Raw genomic sequence first — 27,997 nt, forward strand, 5'->3', positions numbered from 1 at the left:
TTAATTCCTCTTTCTTTGAAAAGGTTTGCTGGTCTGGAAGCCAACAGAGCAGTTCCCAGCGCTGCTTGTTATTCTCCAGCCGTGGGTGGAGTTACTCAGATGGAGGGCGGTTCTAATTCTACTGAGGTCCTAAATGATGTAGGGAAAGGCAAATCTGAACGGCTTGTTTCATGACGTGCTGACAAAAAAAATGAAAATAAATGCACACGCACTGAAAAAGTATATTTTTTCATAATAGGTCCCCTTTAATAATATCTTGTTCTCTGTATTTGTGACGTAGAGTTTTTATTGTTTGACAGGATCGCGGTGGCCTCGTCCAGGGAAATGCACCTTATTTCTCAATTTCATCACCTATTTTAGGTTATATATTTCACTTTAGGAAAACAAAGTGAAAACAGCACCTTACACCTAGTTAATGAAGCCCTTTAAATTTAATTTAATTTAATTTAATTTAATTTAATTTAATTTAATTTAATTTAATTTAGAGAGAGAGAGAGTTCACGGGGGTCAACCTGTAGCTGACTTGGTTGCCATGGTGATTGCCCGGATTCCCCGGATGTAGCAGCGTTTCCCCCCAATCCAACATGGCGTCGGGAAAGTGAGACTTCGGCTAATGTTACACAGGTTGTTTTAAAGTTGCGCCGCCTCGGAAAGGATCGACGGAGGAAAGTTGAATTTCTCACGTCGGCGCCATCGCAAAAGTTCACCGGAGGGGTTTTGGAGTGAGTATGCGCTTCGGTTATCTCACGTTTACTTTCATTTAGTTTAGCGCACTAGCTTGTGTCCAGTGGAGCCGGGCAAAGCAAAAACTATGTGAGTTGAGCCGATGTTAGCTGCCTGGAGGCTAATGTGGCTAAACGTTTCAAAAACAGCCTCCTCGGCTTAGCTGGGACCTCCAGGTCACGGTGTGTATTCATACAAGTGGTGGGAAGATGGACGAGTCGCTGGTCAAACTTCCAACCCCGGGCTGCAGAGTCCCGTCCCGGCTCGGTTTTCTGTGTCTAACCCCCCACTAAGCCGGGCGGGGGCTTATGGTAAATCCAACAGAATCAACATTTTGATCTGTCACATGCAGTCATACACGTAGGGTGCAGTGAAGTGATGAACGGCGAACTCCAAGGGCTGTGCAAAACAAAGGGAGCGGAGGAGGGGTAAATGTAATTAAAATATCTAAATCAGAAAAATATATAAACAAGAAAACAAACATGTATATGCAAGAAATACCCACGATCAAACTGTATGTTGGTATGTACGAAGTTCTGTCAGCTTCATCGTTCACATGCTTACATACTTATTGTTCTATATATGTATATATAAACTGTATTGCACCACTGTACGAACACATATTCATATACAAACATTTTTTTCTTCTTGTTGTGTCTATTGATGGATATATTTGTTATTGTTTTCTGATTTATTATGATCCAAATATTATCTCCTGACTTTGTACAACCTTTGGGGTTTTACCCTTATTTCACTGCACTGCACTGTACTTGGGGGATTGTATGTGACAAATGGAGATCATAAATCTTGATCTTGAATCTTGTCTGTGACAATGCAAATATTAAATGTTTTTTGCACTGAAGGTTGTTAACTCATGTTATGATTTATGCAATACCGTCAATGCAAAACTTCCTTGGAGACGAGTCCTTTCTGAGCTGAACAGAACTCAGTCTCTCATTGGCCCCAGATCATATTGAGCAAATTTACACGGTTTCATCCATCATCCTTTTTTGCTTCATTTGTTATTGCCTCAGGCTTGTGCGACCTGAGGAGAAAGCAGCAAGTTAGATTTGTGTGTACTGTGATTGATGGAGGGGGGAAAGGAGTGAGCGTGAGTGATGATGGAGAGAGTGACTGACAAAGGGATGGGGTGCCATCAGTCAGGAGAGTTTTGGCTCTGGTCATCCCACGCATTCCTAGGATGCCAAAGAGGGCCCTCTCTCTCTCTCTCTCTCTCTCTCTCTCTCTCTCTCTCTCTCTCTCTCTCTCTCTCTCTCTCTCTCTCACACATACACACACAGTCATCGCATCAAGATCATTCATAACATGTTGCTTTCAAAGGTCAACCCAGCTAGAAAATTGATGGCCTAAGCATGAGGGTCTAACGCATGCCACACTCTAGTGCTTTTGGATTGTTGCTGATATGTGGCAAGGTCCTCTCTGCTGCCACTTTTTCGTGTATCGTAAGAAGGGGATTTCTCTCTCCCTGCTGTCCCAGGATGGATGACAAAGAGTTGTCTTTGAGGCAGGGGTGGTGACAACAGAGTTTGTCAAATCTTATGGGAAATGAATGTGCCTCAGGATAGATGAGCACTGTGTGGTCTCTTTGCTTGACTTAGGTATTGGCTTACTTTCTATCCAAACAATATGGCGTTAGATCAAGGGAGAGTGATGAAACTTTCCTTTCTTTTGTGAGTAGGTGGAGATGTGCAAGAGCCTAGCCTAGCTGAAAGGCTTGTCTATTTGTTAGATCTAAACTGATTAGGACTGCCCCCTGAAAGTCGACGAGTTGACTCATCAGTCGGAAACCCATCAGTTGACTAAGATTCTTCAAGTTGAGCAGTCGTTTTTTGTCTTCAGTCAGTGTCCATTACAATTACAGGAGAAGCTTATGAAATGCACAGGGTTACATTTTAGGGAGGAATTATAAATAAGGGGAATCACAAAGATATTTTTATCTGTGAATCATCCGCGTCTGCAAACAGGCCCAGACATGTCTCTCCGTGCGCCCCGATGGCGGAGAGCAACACAGAGACCCGAGCCCCGTTCCTCCAAATAAAACAACTAACAAACAGTGTGGGGATGAGGAACGAGGAACGACTCGTAGACTTGTTAAGATTATTTTCTCTGCATAACACGTGGAGAGAGGGTGATCGAATAGAGAGTAAACAGAGAAAGTCTCCCCATTACGCACGGTTTTGTTCCAACCGTTCCATATGCCCTTGTTTCGTTCCATAATACATAAAATAAAACCGCCGGTCGCGGGCAGTCGCCAGTGATGGGTTGAATAGCCAAATCCGATTGGACTGACAAAATTCTGAGTCGGGTACAGCCCTTAAACTGATGCAGAGAAAGAGCTTCTTGGTGACACAAGAGCTGCTTAGTAACATCAGAGAAGTTCAAACCAGGTTTCACAGGATCACTTTGGGCAGCAAGTTGAATGAAGGCCAGCTGTGTATTTTCAACACGGTTACACGTAGGTAACAGACGTCCGTACATCAGCGCTACAGAGAAACAGGCTCCAAACAGCTGGAAGTGGATGCTTGTCAGTAGTTTTAACAATGTTAACAAAATCAACAATAAACCAGTATTATTTCACATTTCCTCGGGGGTTTATTTGTTCTCAAACTGTTATTCTAAACAAGCTACTATTGCAGTGGTTTCCTTTTGCAGCATATGCTAGCCAGTCTGTTTTCTGGTTGCACACCTGCCTCAGTCTAAACAAACAAACCATGCACACTGGACGATTCCCAGGCTGTTCACTGGATGTGATTAGGGAAAGATCCCACAGCAGCTCTCTTTTACTTGCGGGTCAACTCATAAATATTCAAACTTGCTGTTTGCTCATGATCTGCCATGAGACGGCAGTTGCCGCTTCTTTCACTCACTGCATTCATATTTAAGTCAAGTTGAAAATTCCAGATATTGTTTTTATTTATGTTATGCATCACAAACAGAAGAAGAACAGAACAATCTTTATTTGTCACACAGCACACCACACTACAACACATGCTTGCACACACACACACACATGCACATGCTTTGGATGGTGGCCAGTGAAATGAGGCCTCTGCATTTAACCCATCCTGGCTTGTCCTTCCTCCGGGGCCACAGCCAGGAGCTGTGGGCAGCATACGTGGACGCGCCCGGGGACCAGGTGATGAGTGTCCATCGCTGGTCAGACGATGATGTGTGCATGTTTTTGGGGGGGTCCTTACTGACGTGAGATGGAGGAAACCCCATGTGAGCACGGGGAGAACATGCAAACTCCACACAGAAAGGCTCCTATTGGGGGGAGAACCCGCCGGAGCACGAGACTGATTATTTGATTTTCACGAAAATGAAAATGTAATTTGATACATTTCCTATTGATTGATTCATTGTTTATTACACCAGCATAATACATTAGCGGTATTGATTACGTGATTAATTGTTTCAGCCCTGAAAGTGAAAACAGTGCTGCGGGAACCTTGAGAGGGTGAGCAGATCGTGAGGGACAGCTGACCTGCAGCGCTGAAAAGAACAACAGCGAAATCCTCTCATCTTCCTCCAAGATCTGATTTCATAGGAGAAGATGGCAAATGCCTGGAAAGGGGGGAATGGAATGTGTGTGTGTGTGTGTGTGTGTGTGTGTGTGTGTGTGTGTGTGTGTGTGTGTGTGTGTGTGTGTGTGTGTGTGTGTGTGTGTGTGTGTGTGTGTGTGTGTGTGTGTTGGGGGGGGGGGGGGCTTTGGGGATCAAAGAGGATACATCTCCCCGTTGGCAGGTAAGCTGTGTGTTTATTGAGACTCTGGAGAGAGCGTGAGAGGAGACCAGCAAGTCGTCTGGCTAGTGTCTGGCAAAAAGCAGCACGGTCGAGCAGCACAACACACAGAGAAAAGGCAGAGCTGAGCTGTTTGGGCGATAGTGGTGATGTGAGAGATTGTATCATCAGGTTTAGTTATAACTACAACTAACAATATCCATATCTATCGCAATATCTTCGATTAAATTGAACAGGAACCCAACTGAGGTTCATCACACCGAGGGACGATGTTAACGAGTAAACTAGTTTTGAAATGGAACTGCCTCAAACTCCCCTTGATGTCATGAGATAATAAATCTTATCACCATAAATCAGAACTTCATAATGGTGATGATACAGCAATGCCAGTACTACATGATATAATTCCACTGAAAGACAGTAGTGTTTAATTATCGACCGACCCCGCGAACAGTAACCTGGGAGGGACGTCTGGTGGGAAACCAGAGTCTTTGTGTGATGATAAAATCTTCCATATGGCCCTACTGTCTTGTTTCTGTCGTTACATTTAGTATTTCACCACGCACATTCATGCAGGCTTGTAATAATGTGCAGGAAAAGGAGTTTGTGATGAAAAGCAGACATCGTCGGGCCGACTCATTGACGAATTACCCCCCCCCCCCACACACACACACACACACACACACATTTCAAAATAAACCGAAAAGTGTGTTTGTGGGGCAGACTGAGGGGGATGCTGACGGGAAAGATTAAATAAAATGAAGGCAGGGTGTGGAATAGCAAGCTGAGTGTGGAGGGATTTGGGGGCGAAAGAAAACCGACCCTGAGATGCGTATCAGCCGTGCGTTATGATTCTGCTGTGGAATGAGGGGGAAAGGCCCAGAAAAATAAACCCCCCCCCTGGAATGAACATGGCGGCCAACATCAACACTGCCCTGTAGGTGTTCAGGAACAGAGGCAACCACACAGAGTGAACAGTAAGAAAGTACAACATCACAACAATAGCGGGCCTATTCTTTAAGAGGGGGAGTTGCTTAGGTCTCAGTCTCAGTCAGGGTGTGAGGAGAGCATTTTGTAGCGCTGCAGGCAGATGTTTTCCAGCCAAATATAAATAATGGGCTCAGTCTCACACTTGGCTGTTATCGAGACGTGTCCTTGATTCAGTTCAATCCACCTCCAGTAGCTTGTCAGCTTTTCTCAGGATGTGGATATCAGGTTGTTTCTGCCTTTGTTGTCCAGAACTTTTTTGGACAAGTTGACAACACACTGAGGGTATGATTTCAACATTTGATGGTGGCATTTGGAATTTTGAAACTATTATAGCTTTATTTCATAAAATGTTACTGCTCAAATTCTGGCTCAATCGTCCTTTAAAACCCCTGAGATGTGAATGTGTTTACAAGCGGTTTGCATTTAAAAACCTCTGCACTGACTGCTGTGTAATCTTGTCATTATAACCTGACAGGTACTAGTTAACTCCACATTGTGTTTTAGATCCTGTGGTGTAAATGATGGACTATAAAACAAAGACAAAACCCTAATTGTATCCTGTGTTTTAATGAAGACTGATGCGTCTTGTGTCCCATGTTGAGCTGGGACTGCCAGTGTGTCTTTAGCCATGGCTCATCTGTTCAGGTTAGTCACGCAGGCTGCTCGTATAATGAAATATGTGTCGCTACAAACACAGCAAGCGATTGTGTTCTTGTTGACGTGTGCAATCGTTTCAATCACGGCAGCACTATCAAGCCAAGACCTGTATGAACTGGCTGATACAGAAGCCTTGAGTACACACTGGTGCCCACACATGCACACACACATACATCACAATCACTATCTCTGACGGACACTCTCTCTTCGAACAGACCTAAAAGAGGGAATTCTGGGTAGTGGCCACGTTTCGCTGAAGCTGTTGCAACTGTCACGAATGGCAGTGTTTTTGTATTGTTGTGGGAGACGAAGCGAATAGAAGGCTGTGGTTTATTGTTTACGTTTCTGCATTCGTGTGACACTAGAACGTTCTGTGACAGGAGGCAGGAGTTTTATTCCAGAGTTGCAGTAGTGAATAGATGGAGGACCAGGCCATAGCTAATACAGGCTTCGAGGCAATCTAAAAAAATAAAATAAAGAAAAGGGGGGGGGGGGGGAGTCACTGCAGTTTTTATATATGCATTTCAAGCGTCTACCTTCTACGAGCATCAGTATATTTCATGTAATACTTGGGCCTATTGGATTTGTGGTTTCATTTCATTACGTGGTCCCAATATTGGCTCTAATACTGCACCTATTCAGGGAATTTAGCGATGTTTCAATGTGGCTGGACTAAAAGATAGAGTTTTGGATAATTGTCATAGTGATTAATATGAATTAAGAATTTGAAGGGGTTAATCATTCTGTAATTTGTCTAGGCAAGTCCGGTTAAGTTTATTTATATAGCCCTTAAACACAATACAGTCTCAAAGGGCTTCACAAACCCACATTTCACATAGAAATGAACGGCATCCCCTGGTTTGAGCCCTCATCTTGGCAAGGAAAAACTCCCAGAAAACTATTTTGGGGAAAAAGGGTAGAAACCCTGAGAAGGGACCACAGAAAAGCTCGAGATGATACATAAGGTACCACTAAATCAGTGCAATAAGGTGCTAGGCCGTGTGGTATTTTAAAGGTAAGTAGCAAAACCTTAAAGTCACATCTCAGGTAAACAGGGAGCCAGTGCAAGGTGGCCAGCATTGGGGTAATATGATCAAACTTACTAGTCCTGGTCAAGATTCTAGCTGCAGCGCTTTGTACTAACTGAAGGCTTTGATAAGAATGTTAGACATGGGAAGGCCAGAAAGCAATGCATTACAGTTATCTAGGCGGGATGTTACAAATGCACGGATAGAATGTGCCGTATCCTAGCAATATTGCGAAGATTAAAGAATGCAGTTCTGAGCTACTTTGGGGAATAGTACAGCTATCCAAGTTCAGAGGTGTGTCCTTGAACAGGTGCCTGTGTCCGGCAGGACGAATAACCAGCATCTCATTTTTCTCAGAGTTGAGAAGCAAGAAATCACAAGACATCCTGTTCAATTTCAGCAAGACACGCCTCTAGGGTACGACAATTGCGCAGGTTCGTTAGTTCTAGGGGCATGTGTCATCAGCATAACAATGGAAGCTAATTCCATATTTGCGTATGATATCACCGAGTGGCAAAATATGGCTGCTAAACAGTTAAAGACCAAGTAAAGGTCCCTGTGGGACCCTTCAAGTAACACTACAACACTCAGAGGTCACGTTGCCGAATTACACGGTGTGTCCTCTCAAATGTTTTCTCTGGTTGCAAGTGCTTTTAGAATCCAGAGAGAACACTGCATGTTGTATCCCATAGTTACGGCACAGCCAAATTTAAACCAAAAAAATAAACATTGTCCAGGATTATGGAGAGGCAGGTTCAGTCAGCCAGCAGGCACGGTATGCGTTGCTCTTCTCCACCTGCATGACAACACTGTTAGGATTCACCTGCCCACATGTTCCCAGCTGTTCTCTCTCTCTCTCTCTGTCTAACCTTCAGAGTCTTTTAGAATCTTCCTTGGTGACGTCATGTCTGGAAGCATGTTGACCGACTGTTATGCTGTGACACAGGAGTGGGCTAATAACTGCAGTGTGTCTGTTATGATGTTTGATGTTTTTTTGTGGTAAATCATGGATCAGCTCAGTCTGGGTCCTACAGCATGACGTTCCCCTGTAATGATGGTCCTTCGGCTACAGAACAACAGTCAGTGGTTTCCAGTTTTGTTAAAAGTGAGCTTTGCTCTGAGTGTGACACCGAAGTTGTAGCTTGGAGCACATAGGCGCATAGCACACTGTTTCGAACCCCTCAATTGACAAGTTTATCGCCTGGGGTTATTTACTGTGCAACCTCCTCATTTCACTGAATGTATGTATAGCTTCAGGGCACAAACACCTAAATTAGAATATTAAGACATCAGAAACGGACTGATTCATCGACACATAGCGATCTAATCGCCCTTTAATCCATTCTGCTCAAATACAAATTCCATCATTTCGATCTCTAAATGGTAATTGCTTTCTTAACTATTGGGTTCGAAACATTGTTTCAGTTGTCCAGCGCTGTCCCATTATATTTCCGTCAGCCATCAACCTGGATTCATGTTGTGAACTTGAAAACAAATTTCTGAGCGTGTCAAACAGGAAGTTACTGAAATATCGCTCTTGTTCGCCGGCCATCAAATGTTCTCTGTGTTCGCTGTGTTTTCCTTCTCTGTGCTCTCTGCCTCCTTTATCGTTGACCTTTTCAACATTCCATAACCTGCTCCTGGAAGTTGGCCATGATTGGCTGTAGCGCCGCATACTTTGTTTGAACCGAGCCTCGGGATTGGCTGGTCTGTGTGCTCTCGGCTTTGATGTGTCGAGTGGAATTGTTCCTGCTGTATTTATACTCGTAGGGAATGTTAACAGGTCCATTTCTTGCGGACACATTAAAGTCTGTTGGTAAGGTAAACATTTAAGTACAGACATGACAGCCTTTTGGCCTGACTCAAGACTGGTATGGATGAAGTGCCACTAGGTAATTTGACAAGACACTCTACCCCTTAAAAACACTACAAAAATAATAAAAATCACGAACAAATTATATACATTGGCTTTGAAGCATGAGTAGTTTGTAGAGTGGCGTTAACAGCTTTATTATTATATTCACTTTTATATGGATCAGCGTTATGCCTGTAATGTGTCCTGTCAAAGTTGCCTTGAATAAAATGTTGTGCGGAGACCAGCAAAAATGTATTGAATGTAAAATATAGAAGAAAATGTGAAGGGTAAAGTAGATTCTCTGTAAATGACCCTGAAGCCACCCCTGTGTATTCAAAAACAAGTTTATTAGAAGTTTTCAACAGCAGATCTATTAGCGCTGATATCCTATTTAATTTCTATGGATGTTTGTCCAACTCCTCTCTCTCCCAGATAAAATGTTCACCCCTGCAGATCTACAGTGTTTAGGTTGTGTTTAATGTCCGAGGAACCGTCGGCAACAAACTTCCTTCACAGATTGGAAATTCCATTCAAATGCTTGTTCTATGCTCATCACCGTTTCCTTTGTGTACGTTTCATTTTAATACAGAACCAAAGAGTTGTGCCGCTTACAGTTCCCTACATTCACGTTTAGCTACTGTACATTCATGAACCCCTGCTTAGTATTGTGATTTCATCACCTTGCAGTGTTCCATCATCTCTTCGGTCATAGATTATTTTTCACATTAGCAGGAAAATGTGACATTTCACAACAGCCTGTCTTAATCAGACTGTTATAAATAGCATTAGTTTGTAACTCTGCCTCTCAGCTGTTACAAGGTGCGGTATTGTGCAACTCAACCACAATCAGGCTTCATTGGCCAAGTACGCTTCCACTAACGCGAGGAATTTGATGGCTGTCACTTGTCGTTGACTCCGTTTTCACAGCCGATACACAAAATGGTAAAAGAGGAGAAAAGTCAGCTTCGGCGTGTTCAGCTCTTGAGACTTTCAATGTTTACTCCACTACATTTCGAAGCAAAATATTTATACTACATTTTCAACACTACATTCCTGACACCGGATTTATATTTGTATATATTTGTTAATGACTGACACCATGCAGGCTGTTGTTGTAACCAGGATCTGCATGAGCCCTCTGCCGATTAAAAATGTACACTCGGCTCTGTTATTACTTGTAATAGGTTAAATACATATTACTTTTACTAGAGACACTTTTACTGAAGTAGAAGCTCTCGAGTACTTCTCCCATCACCGGTGCGCTTGTAAAATATGTTTGACTGAATAATAGTAATATTATTATTAAAATGGTCACAATAATTATAATTAATAATAATAATAATAATAATAATATTAATATTAACAAGTCTCAACAAAAGTTATCAAAATCCTCACGAGCGTGAAGTTGAGGACACTCGCGCGGCGCCAGGTTCAGCTCAGGGGCGTGGCGCCCTTCCCGGTGACGTCATGATACTGGGCCGCCGTGGCTGAAACCATCGGAATGCGACGCACTTCAGGTCAGGCAGCTCCGTTTTACGGCCGGAGTCTGGTCGCCTGGCACCGATAACTTTATTTCATCCGAATGGTGAGAAGTGTCCGTTCACATCGCGTCGCAGAAATAACTTTTTATTTATTTTTTTGTTGGGGGGGGGGGGGGGGGGGGTCTTCCTCGTTGCAGCGCCGGTTCGGATCGTTTCCTCGTTGTTGCTCGCGCGAGCGCTCGAGACATGAGAGCACGAGGATTATTATTATTATTATTATTATTATTGTTTTTTTTATTTGTTGTTGTTATTATTTCTCTGACGGACGAAGGCAGAATCGTCATTAGCGTGAGTATCCCGCAGCACCCCGTTTGCTTGTGATCAGTCACTCCAGGCTGTTTTTGAAAGGACTTTATGTGATCTCCAGCAGCCGGGATTAACTGGCAGTCAGGGGGAAGAAAAAACAACAAAAAAAACCCCAAAAACCCAAACATAAGAAGGTTATTGTTTTGGGGCCGAATACAAAGCCCCGTGTGTCTAACGAGTGAGGGTATTGGTGTTGCGGCGTGGCCCCGCTGTCCTGTTGTTCAACTCCTGGATGTGGATGTTGGAGACAGGAGCAGCTGATGGTAAACCATCCCACCGGCATCGGCCCTGGAACAAGTGGTGACACATGTCAGGGGAGATCGGCGCTCCCCTTCTAGACGTTCTCTAAAACGAGTAGGCGCCTGTTCGCTGCGATTGTTTTCTTTTCCCTTTTCTTTATTTTTTTCCCTTCTCTGTAAGGTTATTTTGTTAAAAAAAAAAAAAATCCCATGTTTGATACTTTTCATTAAAAAACCCCCCCCAAAAAAAACAGCCGTTCAATGTATTTGTATTATGCATGGGCTCGTCAGTATGTTATTGCTGGTGGCGGGGTCCGCCTTTCCTGGCAGGAACGCACTGATCAGGCACGTGCAAGAAGCGAAAGGCAACCGCAATGAATTTGACATAAGCAGCGTGAAATTCACTAAAGTCACCAGCACCCTGAATGGAAAGAACATATCCCCACCAGCTCAAGTGACTAAGAAAAGGGCAAACTTTGGAGAAAAGGAAGAGACCGTCAACATCACCATCTTATACTATAATGATCAGAAACAGACGTTTTAGAATTTGTAGGCGACTGATTAAGTTGTTTTGCTGGCACACCTTTAATAATATCCAACATTTTGGTTGACTTCACAAAATGATAATCACAGTGTTTTCCTTGGTTGTGTGCACTGATTTGTAGGAGAGGGATCCATGGGCTGTTTCCCGGGAAGTTTTAGAAAGTCTATAAACTCTTAAATTACTGTAATGTCTTACAGATGTAGCCTCGCGTCGCAATATTGACGTTGAATTGTCACACACAGCGACTGGGCGTCGTGAGCAGGCTGATGTAGTTATAGCAGCAGTCAGTCGCTCCAAGGTCACGTGCTGTGTTTGCACAGCACTTTAAAAACTTTAAAAAGTGTGTGTGTGTGTGTGTGTGTGTGTGTGTGTGTGTGTGTGTGTGTGTGTGTGTGTGTGTGTGCGCGCGCGCGCGCGTGCCTGATGACAGGCTATTAATTATCACCACTGACTCAGCACTGACCAGATAATGTATATCACCATAACAACAGTGGTAACCTGAATAGTCTTCTCTTCGTTTGCATATCACCTTATGTAGCTGTACTTCTCTATTTTCAGACCCAGGCTCACTCAATGCTTGTATTATTTTTCTTTGGCAACGACAATGACGAGCAATTCTGTGGATCCATTCTGGGATTGATGACATTAAAAGTGAATCCGCATTAAATCAGAGTGGAGGAGGCCGAGAGTGAAAGGCAAGTGTATTTTGTGTCAGCTGGTAACTTGTCCATTCTACCAGATGCATTGGCGGGTCACCAACAATCATCTTTAGGCTTTACGGTATTGTAGAAATCAAACATGCTTCTGTTTGATTTCTGCAATATGTCACTAGGGCTCTCTAACAGTGGTCTGCAGACTAGCAAGTGACACTTAGTGTTGGGGAGACCTTGTTTAAGTAAAGCTCTAATTACAGAATGTAATACTTTTATAGTGTATACTGTATTTATACCTTTTCCCACAATTAAACAGACCTGCTCCTGACTTATAAATAACTAGACCCTTAATAAAAGCTGATTTGTTTAAGCCATCACATTCTTATGCAGTGCTCATTTAAATGTAAGCATTTAAAATAATAAGGAGATCTCAACAAATATAAAATAACTGAATGCAGTTTTACTTTGAAGGTCAATTTTAACACATGCAGCCCTGTGATGCGGATCTCTTTAAGGAAAATGTCGACTAAAATCCTCCCCCTGAAGCATTTTCTGTTAGGAAAAGGAACTATGTGATATGGATCTATTTCAGAAAGGGAACTCAAACCAGGCTATTTATTTTTGGTGGCCTATCCTACTGCAGGCCTTTGAACCTTGACCTCTTGGTGTTAGCCAGATGACCAGAGATAAGGGGATGGATTACATAAGGACCCTTGTGGTGAGCTGACTAATTGGTGTGTTTCCTGAATCTCTGTCAGTCCAAATTGAACTCGAACTCGTATTAGATAAGTTGGTTTGAAAGGGTCCAGATGCTCTAAGCAGAGTCACATAATGGTCTATTAAACTGCTATTCTGTGACTTCCTGATTTTGTTGGAAAGAAATCAGACCATTGAAATGCTTTAAACATCTGTACTTGGTCCATATCATTAACACAGACCAATGCTTTTTTGTCTGTTGTTGATAAAATGAAAGACGGGGCTTTGAAGGCATTTCCAACAGATTCTGCAGTGCACCCAAACAACGTGTTCAGGGGACTGTTTAGACACTCCTAGCCTTTTGTTTCAAATAGTTTGTCTGAGGCAGTATGGAAATAACAGCAGTTGGTGCTGCCGGCCCACCCTCCCACTTCAGCAGCTGTTGAATTTAGAGCAGTAGTAATAAACTGGATGTCTTTATCAGACCATTGTGCATCTCTTCAATCCGTTTTTCAATTACTGGATGAATTGTATTCTGGTGAAGTAATTTAACTAGCTTGAATAAATGGCAACGGGGAAAGCTATTCCAAGGCATATTTCAAACTTATCACCAGCTAGATCTGTTTTGGGTGTTTGAAGTGTGTTGACATTGTCCTTTGCAGCTCTGAGTGTTGCCAGTGTCTCGCAGGGGACATAGCTATGCAAGGCATGCCCTGTTGGTTCCACAGACAGAAAATCATTAGTGCAGAGAGATGTGCGAAGCATGTGCTCTGCATTGAGACCAACCCTGAAGAGGTGTTTCCCGAGTAATAATTCCCCCATCAATCTTTCAGCGTGTACAAGAGGGTGTTCAACCTTTCAAACAGGGAAATCCTAATTTCCCTATTAAAGTGTTTATTGTTTATGAGCAGTGAGCTTAATGATGTGAGCAGTTGTTTTTGTTATGAAGTAAACTGAAAATACAAGTGCATATTTGCTATAGGATAGATTATTTGATTCCCACGGCACACCCTTCCATGAAAGAAAAGTGTAAACTTTTGCCTCTAACAATCAAACTGAATCAACTGAATACGAGCGCGAAACCTTCTGAGGCCCAGGAATAATGCTGTGGTGGTCCAAATGTGGCACACAGGCCCTAATCTGGGTTTGTGGGCACAAATTATTATTCGACAAAGGGGCCATGCATGACAATATAGCATGTAAACAAAGTGAAGCTTAACTTAAATAATAATAACTTAAACAGTTATTCTAAATGTTTTAACCACCAAGTGTGAGAGGAACCCCAACATTATGTCCTTTTAATTTTCCTTCAGAAAAACAAAAGTCCCTCTTGTGTGGTTTAAAAAAAAAACATGAAAAAAAAGGTTAAAATGGTTGTATTTTCTTGCGAGTATAACAATGTAAAGAAGGCTAAATACAATACATGAAGCCCTTTTCAAACAGTTTGTTCGTCTGAAGAAACCTCCAACACACTGATTGCTAACCACATCGGGAGGCTACTCATTCTGGTTGGAAATTGAAGCCATGTATCTCAAGCCCCCAAGAGACCGCAAGTGTTTTGTGCTGCTCTATGCTAATGCAGCAGAATAGTGTTGTTCGGGCCGATTCAGCCTGTCCTGCTCCAGACCACCCATCTACATCTCCTTATTGGCAGACCCAATTGAAAAAAGCTGTCCCCCTCAATGTTTTTTAATGAACTCAGGCTTCTCCAGGACTTGCTAATTTCTCAATTTTAGTGAACCAAGGTCGATTTAGTCCTGTTTTTACTTTTTATACACGGGGGAAATTGTGGTTTGATTCATGTTTGCAGGAAGTTGTAAGACTGAGCTGAGAGCTGTCAATTTACTGCTAATATACCATTTGTATACAGCATCTCAATTCCCCACAATTAATCTTGAGTCCTAATGATAATGTTTTATACATGACATAATGGAGCACATTGCTTATAGTGAATTTTAGGAAATAAATGGTGTGTATTGGCCATGGCTCACCTTTTTACAGTCTCCAGACAATGGTGTCGTTCCATCATCTATATATAGAGACTTTCGTGGTGTGTTCGATAAAGGGCTGTGCAACTATTACAAGGACGTTTGGAAGCCATACGTCTGGGCTGCTAATGTTGTCATTTTTAACCTTTCAGTTTGGCAGGGCATCACTTTTACACCAGAGGTCCTATGTTGTTTGAAGACAACATGGTGTCAGTGAAACCTAGATCACTAAATGGTTAAGGGTGGATAGCAAAGTATTTGGCGTACCAGCACTGTGTGGACAAAATAAAGGTTAATTTCCTCTCTAATGCAGTGGTACAGTGTTGTTGTGATTGACCGCGTCCCTCCAACGCCGGACCACCCATGCACTTCAATGGGTTCTGGCCGGGCTCGGGAACGGTAGCCACGGCCCAGAACTCATCAGCCTGTCTCTTTGCCTCTGCCAGGGTACTCTTTCTCCCTGCTCACCCAGGCATACGTGGAGTGCTGGTGGAATGTAGAGACAGACAGACAGACAGACAGCCATGTCTGTCACGGGAGGGAGAGAACGAGGGAGATAATGGAAGAGAGAGAGATGGAGGGGAAAGGGGGAGAGAGCGAGAAAGAGGGGGAAATGAGAAGAGTTACTGAGCGAGGGGTGTAGGGCAGAATTGGAGCAGGTTGAGCGATTGAGGGCAAGCGGACACAGAGGAGCAGAGAATGGGAGGGAGGGGAGCCATCGCTGGTAGCTGGAGTGTTTTGTTTGTTCTGGGAGTGATCTGCTTGTTTTGCCCGGCGAGGGGAGGGGCACTTTTTTAACTTCTCTTTCGCTCTGAGCTGACTGTAAAGTATAGCTCTGGCTTAAATGCTTGGCCAAGAAGTTTAATGGACCCTCTGCTCATTGATGGAGATTTAAAAGTAGGAATGAGTTTTACGATGTAGTTTTATATCCGGCTAACACTAGCGTTGTCGCATTATTATATAACCGCCTGATCGCAATTATTTGAGCAGATTTAATCTTTTTCAAACCATAAAATTGCCTATGTGATTCCACAGTCACATGTTTCCATCCAAATTGAATAGGGATTTTAAAGCGATGGTAGAAATGTTGCAAGAAATACAATGTGAATTAGGTCGGTGTGGTTCAGGCAAATTTACACTGAATGATGTTTCAATCTTCAGTGCTAATAAACGGCTCTTCTGCAACAGATAGACATGTACAGTATTATATTAAAGTAGTGTGCTAGTATGCCGTTTCGGACGCAGCTCTGTTTTCTCCCAGCCGTGTCTTCGTCTCTCTCTTCCTCCCTCTCTCCTGTTATTTCCCTGTTTTGGAAAGCAGTCTGGCGGATTGGCCGCTCCTCCAGGGGCGTGTCTGTGCACCTGCTGCAGCCATCGATCATTCTTGTCGTCCGTCTTCCTGGGGTTCACCTGTTCTGTCTTATTCACCAGTCCGGCTGTCTCTCTGTAAGCCTGTTTGTAACAGGTGCAGTTGTGCCTCACTTGTGTTTGTCTCCCGGCCTGTTTGCTTCTGCGTGTCTCTTCACCCACCGCTGACAACACTCCAGCATTTATCACAACCTGTCTGTGGCTCTGTCTCTATGTAATATTTTGCGACTTTATCGCAAAGTAAATACAGTTGTACTCTCAAACTCAGCAGTAAACTATGGTGTATTGGGTCACCGTGCTCACATTATATTGCTAAGCTCTGCATCCATCTTAACAAACAGTTTCAAATAATAGCAGGAGTGATCACTCATGTTCAGTGCAGCCGGTGAATTCAGCTCGGTTCGACGTCTTGATATCAGTTTGCTTCTGGGTTCCTGGCCTCTTTCTTGAAGATTTAAATCCTTTCGTTTGTTCACTCCGGTCAACAGTTTTTCAGGCACAGATTTCCAGATACCAATGGAAAGCAGAGAATGCTTATAAGATTTTAAAAAGCCACAACCCTTGATTCCGATCAGACCTCTGTTTATGAATTTCAGATTGGTGAAGTATTTCGTAATCCCTGCTTGACACAAGTTGAGATAGTGATTTACTGTCTGTTAGAGCTCCCTGTGTTTTCAATAAGGCATTGGGCTCAGGCCAAAGACAAACACCCCCAACTGTTTCCATCTTGCCAATAGCAGGCCTCATCCTATGATTAAATTAAATGATTGTTTAATAGTGCTCTATGAAGTCATTTTTAAAATCCCCACAACCACGTCTTGCAGCCCTCATTGATTTCCCACTGCCTTAAATCAGCACTCAATTTTTTTTACATCTAAGCGCTGATAATATATAATTATAATTATATATTATCAGCTGATAATTCGATTTTAAACTCTGATTCAAACTCTATTCTGTTGTCAACAAAGTCTTGATAACTGGCCATGTAGAGATGATAATGCAAAATGGGCATGAATACTTCTATCTTGAATGATTCATCTTTATAATCTCCTCCTTTTCTGCAAGTACTTATTACTCTGACTGACACACACTGTAATTTGGTGTCAAGGATAGTTTGCAATCCATGAACAATTTCCAGCGTGCTGTTTCGGGTGATTGGATTGCACTTGACCTCATAAATAGATGTGTTTTATTTCCAATCCATGTGCGACAAGTACAGACAGAAATATGTTTCGTACTTAAATGTCCCTTACTTGGTCGTAAGGTAGCTCTAGCTTGCAAGCAACAGTACAATACCATGTGTGAAGGGGACCCGTGTAAGTTATTTCTCCCTGAGCTTCTGTGGTTTCATTTATTTAAGAATTATAAATATAAATATTTGCTGTGTATATTTTTGTATTTTTCTGTCTGCAGGGAAGTGCAAGGCTCACACATGTGAAGTTCTTTGTTGTTGGGGAGGCCACGTTGTTGGCAGGACTTTTTGTTTTCTGTTCAGCTCCATGGGCGGCTCCTGTAGGACTTGAAACGCTCCGACTGAGAGAGTTTATTAATGCCGCAGATCTTTGGGCTTTAAAACATGACTCATGCCCTCTGACCGCTACCCACCCTGCTCTCCTCTCACCCACTGTTCACCTTCCCCTCGTTCCCTGAAACTTCTCATTTGTTCCAATTTTTTATCTTTTCAAAGCCGTTTGTCATCCCTTTGTGGTTTGACGTAGTCATTTTTTTATCACCATCTCCATGTCTTTCTCGTCTCTCCTTCTCGACTCCCATCAGCCCACCATCTCTCCCCACCACATTGTTTTCTCAGTGTCTGTTCTACATCTCTCTCTGCTGGATTTCACACAAGCTTCTGTTTAACTACTGGGAGTGTCTTAACGTGTGTGTGTGTGTGTGTGTGTGTGTGTGTGTGTGTGTGCGTGTGCGTGTGCGCGTGCGCGTGCGTGCGCGGGCCATCATCATGCTGGCCTCAAATACTACAGAAGTCCAGGTTAACTGTAAAAAATCCTGAAAGTCACACATTAGCTAATATAAAAACACTACAGTTCAAACATTTATTAAACACTTAAATGGCACTTGAAAGGAGACCATTCCACAGCTGAGCAAATAACCCGATCCATCCACAGTGCAAACATCCCTGTTGTTTGAATGGACGTTGCAGATTGGAGTTGGATTATTTTGTTCTGGAAATAAGGGGGAGAGCTCTGTTGTCTTTTGATGACTTGATTTGAGTTCCTTTAGAGACTGCCCTCAATTAAATGTTAAGGTGGTTGCCAGTAAATGTTAAAGTCGTTACTGGGACTCCTGTGTTGAGCCTATTGTTGACGTCCCGTTGTTGACCTTCAGCAAAAGGTCACAGCTGCTGTAAAGCCACTCAACAGACTGAAATAAGCTTGTTGTGGTTTTGAGGTCTTCCTGCTGCTCAGTAGAAACACACACAGCCACCAGATACCACAGTGTTGAGATGCAGTGAAATAAAGTAAAAAAACAAAACAAAACGGAATTTCACATTTCAACTCATTCCTTCACCTGGCGAGTCTTGGTCGACTATTTAGGAATCCTTTGACAAACGTGAGTTGTTGGATTTCTCTCTACATACTGCTCTCTCACTCTCTTCCTCTGTATTGTACTGTAATACATTCACTTTACTGAAGGCCTTTTGTCCATTGCTCTAATTATTTCATTCTTTTAGTTGCTACTGGGTTAGTTGTCCATTTCATTATTTTTTCTTTTTTTTTTTAAACATCTTGACAGTTGAGGGTGTGGCTTCATGAAAGTGTTGTTTTGCAAAATTTAAAGTTTTTATCAATGTTTTATCGGATTGTCCCACATTATCACCCAACTGATATATGGCTTTTACACAACATTCTTACAAAGCGCTCTCTCTCTCTCTCTCTCTCTCTCTCTCTCCCCCCCCCTCCTTCCTCTTCATCCCTCCTTTTTGCGCAGGTCTGATGATTGGTTCCAGCCGCCGTCATGTTCACCAAGAAGAAGAAGTCTCGTATCCAGATCTCGGCTCCGTCTAACTTCGAGCATCGCGTCCACACCGACTTTGACGAGCAGGAGCAGAAATTTGTGGGGTTGCCACGGCAATGGCAGTCGCTGATCGAAGACACGGCCAAGAGGCCCAAGCCCTTCATCGACGCCACAGTCATCACCACCGTAGAGCCACGCAAGGTCAGGGGTCATAAAACTGCATATTGTGCCTAGATTTAGGGCTCGATATGGAAGAGTGTGCTGTAAACAAACGTAAGAGATAGTCCAAGAAGGAAATGGCAAATAGTTTTGTCTTTCCGGACAAATTATAAATAAAAGGCCATTCCTGGCATGGCAGACAATGGATGTCATGAATGTGGAAATGTATCAGGTCCATAAATAGAGTGAGTCTGGGTCCTCCGCTCAGTTTTTGGATTGTACGCTACATCTGGCACCATACAGGAAGTGCTCAAATAGACTGGTTCCAGATCAGATCAGATCTTGTGTTGCTAAATCCCACGCATTTATTTTTCAATGTGACTTTTTACTATTTACTCTCATAATTGATTAATCTGGCAATTGTTATTTTTGAAAAATGATGCCAATGTAAGCACTTGCTCTTAAAAGCAAAAGTACTTGTCATATCCAGTGCCCTGATATAATAGAGGCTATAGTACGGAATAAAGTGCTACTGTGAATAAAGCGCAACTAGTCCTCGACGATCAGCAGTTTGTGCTGATTTTCTGTACTCTTAAAAAATAGTGGTCAAGTGGTAGCCACTGTTTTATATGTAATGCAGTGACCGTTGAGTGGATATACTTAAGTACACTAAATTTACTTAATTACAGTAACAAAGTGCTTGTAATTCGTTGCTTTCCACCTCTGTAAAAACTTGGTTGACTTGTTAGAAGCTACCGTAGTTCGACAGACTGCTGCTGCTGCAGCTGGCTGGTTCTGTTTGTTTCCCACACGGCACTGATATCAATCTCTGTTTGCGTCCAGACCATCGTCCGTGGCAGCAAGCTGGGTGTGGACGGCTCCCTGACGTGGCTGCTGGACGAGTTTGACACCATGTCCGTGACGCGCTCTAACTCCCTGAGGAGAGGAAGCCCCCCGGTCCAGCCCCGCAGAGATTCCAGCTCCTCGGGGGGCGGCGGAGGAGGAGGAGGAGGGTGGCAGGAGAACGGAGATCCTCACCACAGACACTACCAACCGGTAGACAGACAGGACAGGTAGGGCTGGGTGTTCCTCATAGGCTAATGCAGTGGTTCTCAAAATGGGGTCCCGGGACCCCCAGGGGACTTCAGAAGGTTCCAGGGGGTCCCCAGCAAAATGACTAAAAGTTAAACATAACTTCATTTTGACGTGTAGGCGATGATGACTGTTCTGATCGTAGTTTCTCTGTTGTCTCCCTAACTGTAGTATAGACAGTAGGGTTTCCACGGTGAGGATTTTTTCCCACCGGTTAATAACGTCACAACAACACTGGTGTTACTGGTAACATTTTACAACAGAGTTGGCGGCGCGGAGTGTCACCGTTATACACGGGCGCCAATTACGGATGGAAGGAGACAGGTCCTGATCTATTCCTGATCTTAGGTCTCCTATAGCCTCCTCCTCTCTCCTCCCATGATAAGCAGACTGTGCTGTGACTCTGCTGTGTGCGGGCACACAACAGAGACATGCTTGATATTTTACAAATATATATATTTTTTTCATTTGATGAAGGTCGGTGCTGATGCGCAGAAATTAGCTGAAAGTTTTTCTTCGGGTTTTATTTCTATTAAAAAAAACGGTGGGGACAGGTGGGCGAGTAATGTAATCGGTGTGAACACCGTGTTACACCGGTAACACCGGTACCGGTGTTACCAGTCATATCTAAGAATAGCAATCCTACACTGACATCCGGGATCATTGTAGTTTGCCAGGACAGTAGTGATGAACAAACCTTTTAAGCATATTTTCCTTCGTTACTTTTTCAAGCCTGTTTGTTTATTGCCTCATGGAAATAGAAAGAGGTTCTAGAAACCTCTCCATGTTGAATCCACACGATGGTTCTGTTTATCTGCCTTTCACCAGAGAGCGAGCCAGACCAGACCAACAGAGCGGGGGTGACCGAGGGGACCCCCGCCAGGGCCAGCGGGCGTTCCGTCCGCCCCAGAGAGACGACGGGAGCCTGAGTCGTCCCCAGCAGCAGCCGCGGGGCCAGGAGCCCAGCAGGGTCCAAAGAGACAGACCGGGGTCTGGACCCCCGCCACCCCCCCACAGAGACAGAGAACCTCGGGAACAGCTCCAGGTCGGAGGCGTAACCATGCGCAACACACATTTTCTGTTTTTCCTTTCACTTTTGTTTTGGAGCCAGCACCACAACTTCGACACATTCCAATTCACATTTTGGCTGAAAAGCATGAGATCTTTGTACCTTTCCCCATCCAACCACCCATCCTCTTTACTCGTCTCCTGACCCCCTAGTATTAAAAGTGATTAAGTGTAAAATTAAGCCTGTATTTATGATTTATTATCAAATTGGTGAAATAGCCTAATTAAATATAAATCGTTTGTGTGATTTGGGATACTACACAAAACCAGGCTGGCCTCCACTGCTCTATCTCCCCATCCCATAATGCCTTTCTGCCTCCATTCATGACCTGTCGTGCCTTTCTTCCCCAGGACCCGGTGGTTCGTAGGGAGCAGCCCAGCGACCGCAGGCCCAAGTCCAGTTACACGGGAAGGGACGGCAGCCCTCAGCCGCCCAGGGACAAAAGGCCTCTTTCCGGGCCCAACATCCGGACCCCGAACCTGCCTGTGACGGAGGGGGTGATAAAGCCGTCCCAGCAGACCACGCGGCCGTTTAACACCTACCCCAGGACGGACAGCGAGGGCGGACGCAGCCCCACTGGACAGGTGAGGACACAGCCCGATTTAATTTGCGGTGATCCAGTGTCCTGGGTCGGTACATTTGCGACACAGCAAAGTCAGCCACATGGGGAGACCTAACCACGATGTTTTGTGTTACATAGTGCTGTGATTTGCCTTTGATATGCTTTTTTGGTTCTTTATCAGTGAACAATTTAGTTAGACTGGCTTAGAAAGCTTTCGGAATCCATTTGAAATTTGTCATATCGATACTTTGTGTGGAAGTTCTGCAACAAATTTCCACTTAAATGAAATACTCCACTACTCTAGGTGTCACAAAGGACTATATAAATTTCAATTATATTGTTATGTATAAAATATAAATATATTGATATTGAATCGAATTGTGATCATTTGTATATAAATCTAATCGCTAGATCCTGCTCAATATCTAGCCCTACAGTTTGTCATGTCATGTCATGTTATGTTTTGTGGTTGTTCCCTGGTCCTCTCTCCTCCCCCCAGCCCTCTCTCCCCCACAACGGCCCCTCCAGTGGCTCCTCCCGCGGCTCCTCGGGCTCCAAGCCCCCCATCAGCCACCCCCACCCCCAGCCCCACCATGCCTCCCACCCTGCCCTGGGCTCTGATGTGAGCCAGCACCCCCACACCCCTCACCCCAGCGTCCCTGCCCCACGGCCCCCCGGACCCCCATCTGTGGCCCCGACCTCGGGCGCTCCACCGCAGGCCCGCTCCCCCCAGAGGGAACCCCAGAGGGTCTCCCACGAGCAGTTCCGGGCGGCGCTGCAGATGGTGGTGGACCGGGGCGACCCGCGGACCTACCTGGACCACTACATCAAGATCGGGGAGGGGTCCACGGGAATCGTGTGCATCGCCACAGTGAAGACCACCGGCAAACTGGTGGCGGTGAAGAAGATGGACCTGAGGAAACAGCAGAGGCGAGAGCTGCTTTTCAATGAGGTACAGAAGGACACACTAGCAAATTATTGCCTTATTATTTTTGTTATTATTAGCAAATTGCAATAGCCCTTAGCAATAGCAAATACTGGTTTAAAGATATTAAATATCTTTAAACCGATAATAAATGTTATTATCGGTACTGGTACCTTGACACCTAATAATTATTAGATTATTAACGATAATAATAAAAACAAGATTTATGTTTTTTCTTCCAACATTTATGTTAATTATATTATTTTAAATTCACTGGAAAGTCAATGCATGAGTGAGTATGAATGTGTGTGAGCAACAGGGATCACATTATCCTCCCGTTCTCTTTGAAAATCTCTTCAAAGTTAGCTTCCACCGTCGCTGATCCCATTTCTATCGACAGGACGCCCTTCGTTGTGTATAATCTTTTGGATTTTATTTATGTCTCACTGACGCTGAAGAGATTAAATCGATACTGAAATTTGCCATCGAATGCCACTGCATTTGTTGATGTTCAATTTTACCGTTCTACTGTAATCAGCACCAAAAAATGTTGATACCAAATCCTAGAAATGAGGGGCGTTGCTTCGGCTCTAATCAAGTACAAAGTCAACTGATGCAGTTAGTATTTTAGGCGTCATGGGATTCATGTCAACTGTGAGATTAAGATATCCTTGAGCGCCCAGTGTAGCAGCAGAAATTTTTAGTCAGTTCCGGGTGAGATGAGTGACGGCTTCCATGGAGACACCGCAGGTGGTAGTTTAACTGCCATGTTTGACGTGTTCATGGAGCGTTAGCGTATTTTAATCTCATCTACAGACTATAGTGCACAGTGTGTAAATAACCTGCGATTCACTGCTCGGATGGTTTCGGGAACAGTTTTCATGTCTAGATTCTTCAAAATGTTGGAATACAGTTAAAAAATATGATGAACGATATCTGCTAAAATCATCATAATATGTTGTTGTTTGAGATGAGTTGAGATGTTTCCTTCTTTTCCGCACTATAAGAGTTTAAAGGAGTTTTGTAATTTTTTGGTCGCTGCAGGTGGTGATCATGAGGGACTATCACCACGACAACGTGGTGGAGATGTACAACAGTTACCTGGTGGGAGACGAGCTGTGGGTCGTCATGGAGTTTCTGGAAGGAGGAGCTTTGACGGACATTGTGACACACACTAGGTGGGAGAGAGGGAGAATTAGATGTCCTTGTTTGAATTTGAAGCTCATGTGTTGTGTGGTGCAATTCCAGGAGGCGTGACCGAGCTTAATTCGCTTCCAAAAGAAAATACAGAAAGTTGTTTAATTTACAAAAAAATAATTTGGCACACTTCTATCGTTTGAGTGAGTTGGGAAAACAATTTTTTCTTATTCTTCAGAATGTGGATGTGTATTAATACATTATTATAGGCTTATACTTTGCTAGTTGCATTAAATGAACAAAAAAAAGACAATTTATTGATAGCAATTATTTGAATGACGGTTAGTCATCAGCTAAAACTGTGTGACAGCTCGAGCATTAAGTGCTTGAAACAAATTAAAGTTAAGGCAAAGACAACACATGACGGAAAATGCACCCTCTTTGCTGTAGATGGCTAAGAATTGAATAGTAATTTTTGGAGGCGTAATCACCACAGTTGTCAACCAGAGGGCAGCGTTGCCCAGTGTCTCATTGATTGATGCAAATATTAATGTGAGTCTACTGACCTCAGTAGGTCAAAGGTGTTTGTGTTGTGCAACTCCAAGCATTGTATCTGTTATTGACTAGGTTAAACCAGAAAATATAATGATGATGATGATGATAATAATAATACATTTTATACAAATATACCACTTTTCATGCATAAAATAGAAACAAACTATTTAAAACAATTACATGCAAAGTGGGTAAAGGCTGCCTTATAAGTGCTTCAAATTCAATGGAGGATATTGCACCGAATATTAAAACATGTAAATGTGTAAAAAGACAATTAAAAGCATAAAAAAGATGAAAATACCTTACATGACAGTGACCGATGCTCCTGACAAACCTCCCTGCGTCCCCGTCCTCTGCAGGATGAACGAGGAGCAGATTGCCACCGTGTGTCTGTCGGTGCTCAAGGCACTGTCGGTGCTGCACACCCAGGGAGTGATTCACCGAGACATCAAGAGCGACTCCATCCTCCTCACCCACGACGGCAGGGTGAGAAGCACACCCCGCTTTATATATTTATTAAATTTTAACTGTTATCGACCGATTTCGCTCGGCTGTGAAAACATAAACGGGCCGCGATGCAAAATAATCAAATCTGTGAAATCTCTTGAAAGGATGCAGCGACTGCTTTGTTCCAATGGTCTGGTTGGGTTTTAGTTAGAGGCAAATTACATGCAACACTTCCCCAATCAATGATGAGGAGGTGGGATTTGATGCTTAACAGACTTCACCAGCAGCCAGTCACATGCTGATGATGTTTGACCCACTGTCCTTTGTTGCCCATAAAAGAAAGTGAAACTCTGCCTCCAGCCACAGCGTGATATTATACCTGAAGATAAAATGATTATGATCATAAAATGATGAAGGCACCGGCCTGGGTGGTTGTCGCACTGAAGACAATAACAAGTTGAATTGAATGCACTCAACTTATTCATATATGGGTCAGTGCAACATGCGGTTTTTAAGCAAGTTTGGTTTGATTTATTATCCAATCGCTCATTTGAAACCTCTTCAGTATTTTAGTCTCAGATTAGAGGTAAAACGTTGCACATCTGAAATTAAATGATCTATTATGTGGTTAAGTCACTTCTACTTTTTCACTTGTTCTTCTCTGATAAGGATATACCACAGCATTATACATATTATCATTGCATATTATCACTACATACTATCAATATATATTACCAAACCATATTTATAACAGGCTTTGTCAATCTCTATGAAATAATACAATTGCAAAATTGACCTAAACTTAGTACAAACAACAAAGCATCATAATATAACATGATTATTATTGATAATCATGATTGATGACTGATTATTCCATATATATATATATATATATATACACACACCCAACAAATTCACTGATCTGAGAATAAGATATAAAAAAGCAGAAGTTCATTATCTTTCACATCTCTAGAGTTACTTTTGAGAAGCATGTTTAAAAGGGCGGCTCTGGCTGACTCCAGTTTATTTTCTGTCCATCGGTATGTTGGGAGACTAACGAAGTGAAGTGTGTAGAACCACATTAATTTAGTTTTGCTGCCGGTTCTCTTTTCCTCAATAACTAAAATTAGATCCTTCAACCTCAACACTGCGTTGTTCTTTTTTTATTATTATGATTCAAACGTTACATATAGCTGTACTACATAGCCTTGTGTCAGAGGGCCACGATTTGTTAACTCAGGTCCCTTTTCATAATGAGTTTAAAATTTAAATGATGAGCCCGTTGCCGCCGTGTGAACCATAATAGTGTTATTAGATCTAGTTCTTATTGTAGATTTAATAGATCTTAGGATCCGTCGCTGTATTCTTCACATTGCACCTTTAACCTCTCTTGCCAAGTTGTGAAGTGAGGGCACCGCCTGTGTCTCGGTGTGTTTGAAGTGTTTTTCTCTGAAGCGGGGGCGCGTGATTGCACAACAGTCAATGTGCAACAAAGAGTTTAGTAGTTTTGTAAGAGTGCGTCAGAGGGACTTTTTTTTTTTTTTTTTTTTTTTTTTTTTTTCCCCCTGAAACATGGTGGTTTGTCGCCGCGTGGGATGAAAGACTTGTGTGTAGAGTTATTCATCAGTGTTTTTTGTACCGTTCATCTTTCTGATTCATTATTACTTCAGCCAAAACAACGATGAATTCATCCTGCTGGTTCAATCGGGAACAATACAGCTCCCATATCACACAGACTGTAAAGGAGGGGGAAATGAATTAAATTTCAGAACTGTACTTGAACTTAGCGGAGCCCTGCAGTACGCCCGGGTTTACTAACGATGTCGTTTGTCAAACTGCGGCGTTAATGTTCATCATGTTGGCAGCATAACTAGTTTTAGTTTGCTGCGTCTGTCCGGCTGTTCTGAGGCTCCGTTCGTCTTTCTCTCTCCATCGCTCCCCCCTCCCCTGTTCCTCCCCCAGGTGAAGCTGTCGGATTTCGGGTTCTGTGCTCAGGTGTCTAAGGAGGTCCAGAGAAGGAAGTCTCTGGTCGGCACCCCCTACTGGATGGCTCCAGAACTTATATCCAGAATGCCCTACGGACCAGAGGTGACTTTATAAACACTCGTTTTTAATACTTGACTCTTTTAACCACTTTTCCCTGAGCACATTTTTGTCTTTGTTGCTGTGTTCATTTTTACATGCGTCTCCTGCTCTGTGCATCCTATCTCAGGTGGACATCTGGTCTCTGGGCGTCATGGTGATAGAGATGGTGGACGGCGAGCCGCCATACTTCAACGAGCCGCCACTGAAAGCCATGAAGATGATCCGAGACAACCTGCCCCCAAAACTGAAGAACCTGCACAAGGTGGGCGGCCCGAGTTTATTTCACTATTCAGTAAAGCTTCGTCTCATCTTATCTGGATACAAGATGCCCGGTCTGAAGTTGTTTGCTGTATTCTTCACATATTGGTTTTTAACTAAAGCCAGGTAACCTCAAGTCATATCAATATAATATTAAAAGCGTTCCCCTCCCTCCCTCTCTCAGGTCTCCCCTCTGCTCAAGGGCTTCCTGGACCGGATGCTGGTGCGCGACCCCGCCCAGCGTGCGCCGGCCAGCGAGCTCCTTAAACACCCCTTCCTGACCAAGGCGGGACCCCCGTCCTGCATCGTCCCCCTGATGAGACAGAACAGGATGAGATGAGATGCAGCGACGTGACTACAAAAATTCCTCCAGCCACTCCGG

The 27,997-nt window shown here is 43.4% G+C and overlaps 1 protein-coding gene across 1 annotated transcript; it reads left to right on the forward strand.

Annotated features, from left to right (window-relative positions):
* Positions 1-593: 593 nt before the first annotated feature.
* Positions 594-27,992, forward strand: pak4 (p21 protein (Cdc42/Rac)-activated kinase 4). The gene is made up of 11 exons (XM_080007490.1): positions 594-722; positions 19,300-19,527; positions 20,329-20,558; positions 21,406-21,622; positions 21,997-22,230; positions 22,708-23,160; positions 24,178-24,311; positions 25,185-25,311; positions 27,235-27,360; positions 27,485-27,619; positions 27,800-27,992. Exons 2-11 carry the CDS (start codon positions 19,327-19,329, stop codon positions 27,953-27,955), a joined length of 2,013 nt encoding a protein of 670 aa, XP_079863616.1. The 5' UTR covers positions 594-722; positions 19,300-19,326; the 3' UTR covers positions 27,956-27,992.
* Positions 27,993-27,997: the final 5 nt, after the last annotated feature.

The sequence above is a fragment of the Zeus faber genome (assembly GCF_960531495.2).
Source record: "Zeus faber genome assembly, chromosome: 9".
In the NCBI taxonomy this organism is placed as follows: domain Eukaryota; kingdom Metazoa; phylum Chordata; class Actinopteri; order Zeiformes; family Zeidae; genus Zeus; species Zeus faber.

Coding starts and splice junctions, on each gene's coding strand:
- pak4 (XM_080007490.1), top strand. CDS start 19,327: ATGTTCACCAAGAAGAAGAAGTCTCGTATCCAGATCTCGGCTCCGTCT. Junction 24,312..25,184: donor GACATTGTGACACACACTAG/GTGGGAGAGAGG, acceptor CGTCCTCTGCAG/GATGAACGAGGAGCAGATTG. Junction 27,620..27,799: donor AACTGAAGAACCTGCACAAG/GTGGGCGGCCCG, acceptor TCCCTCTCTCAG/GTCTCCCCTCTGCTCAAGGG.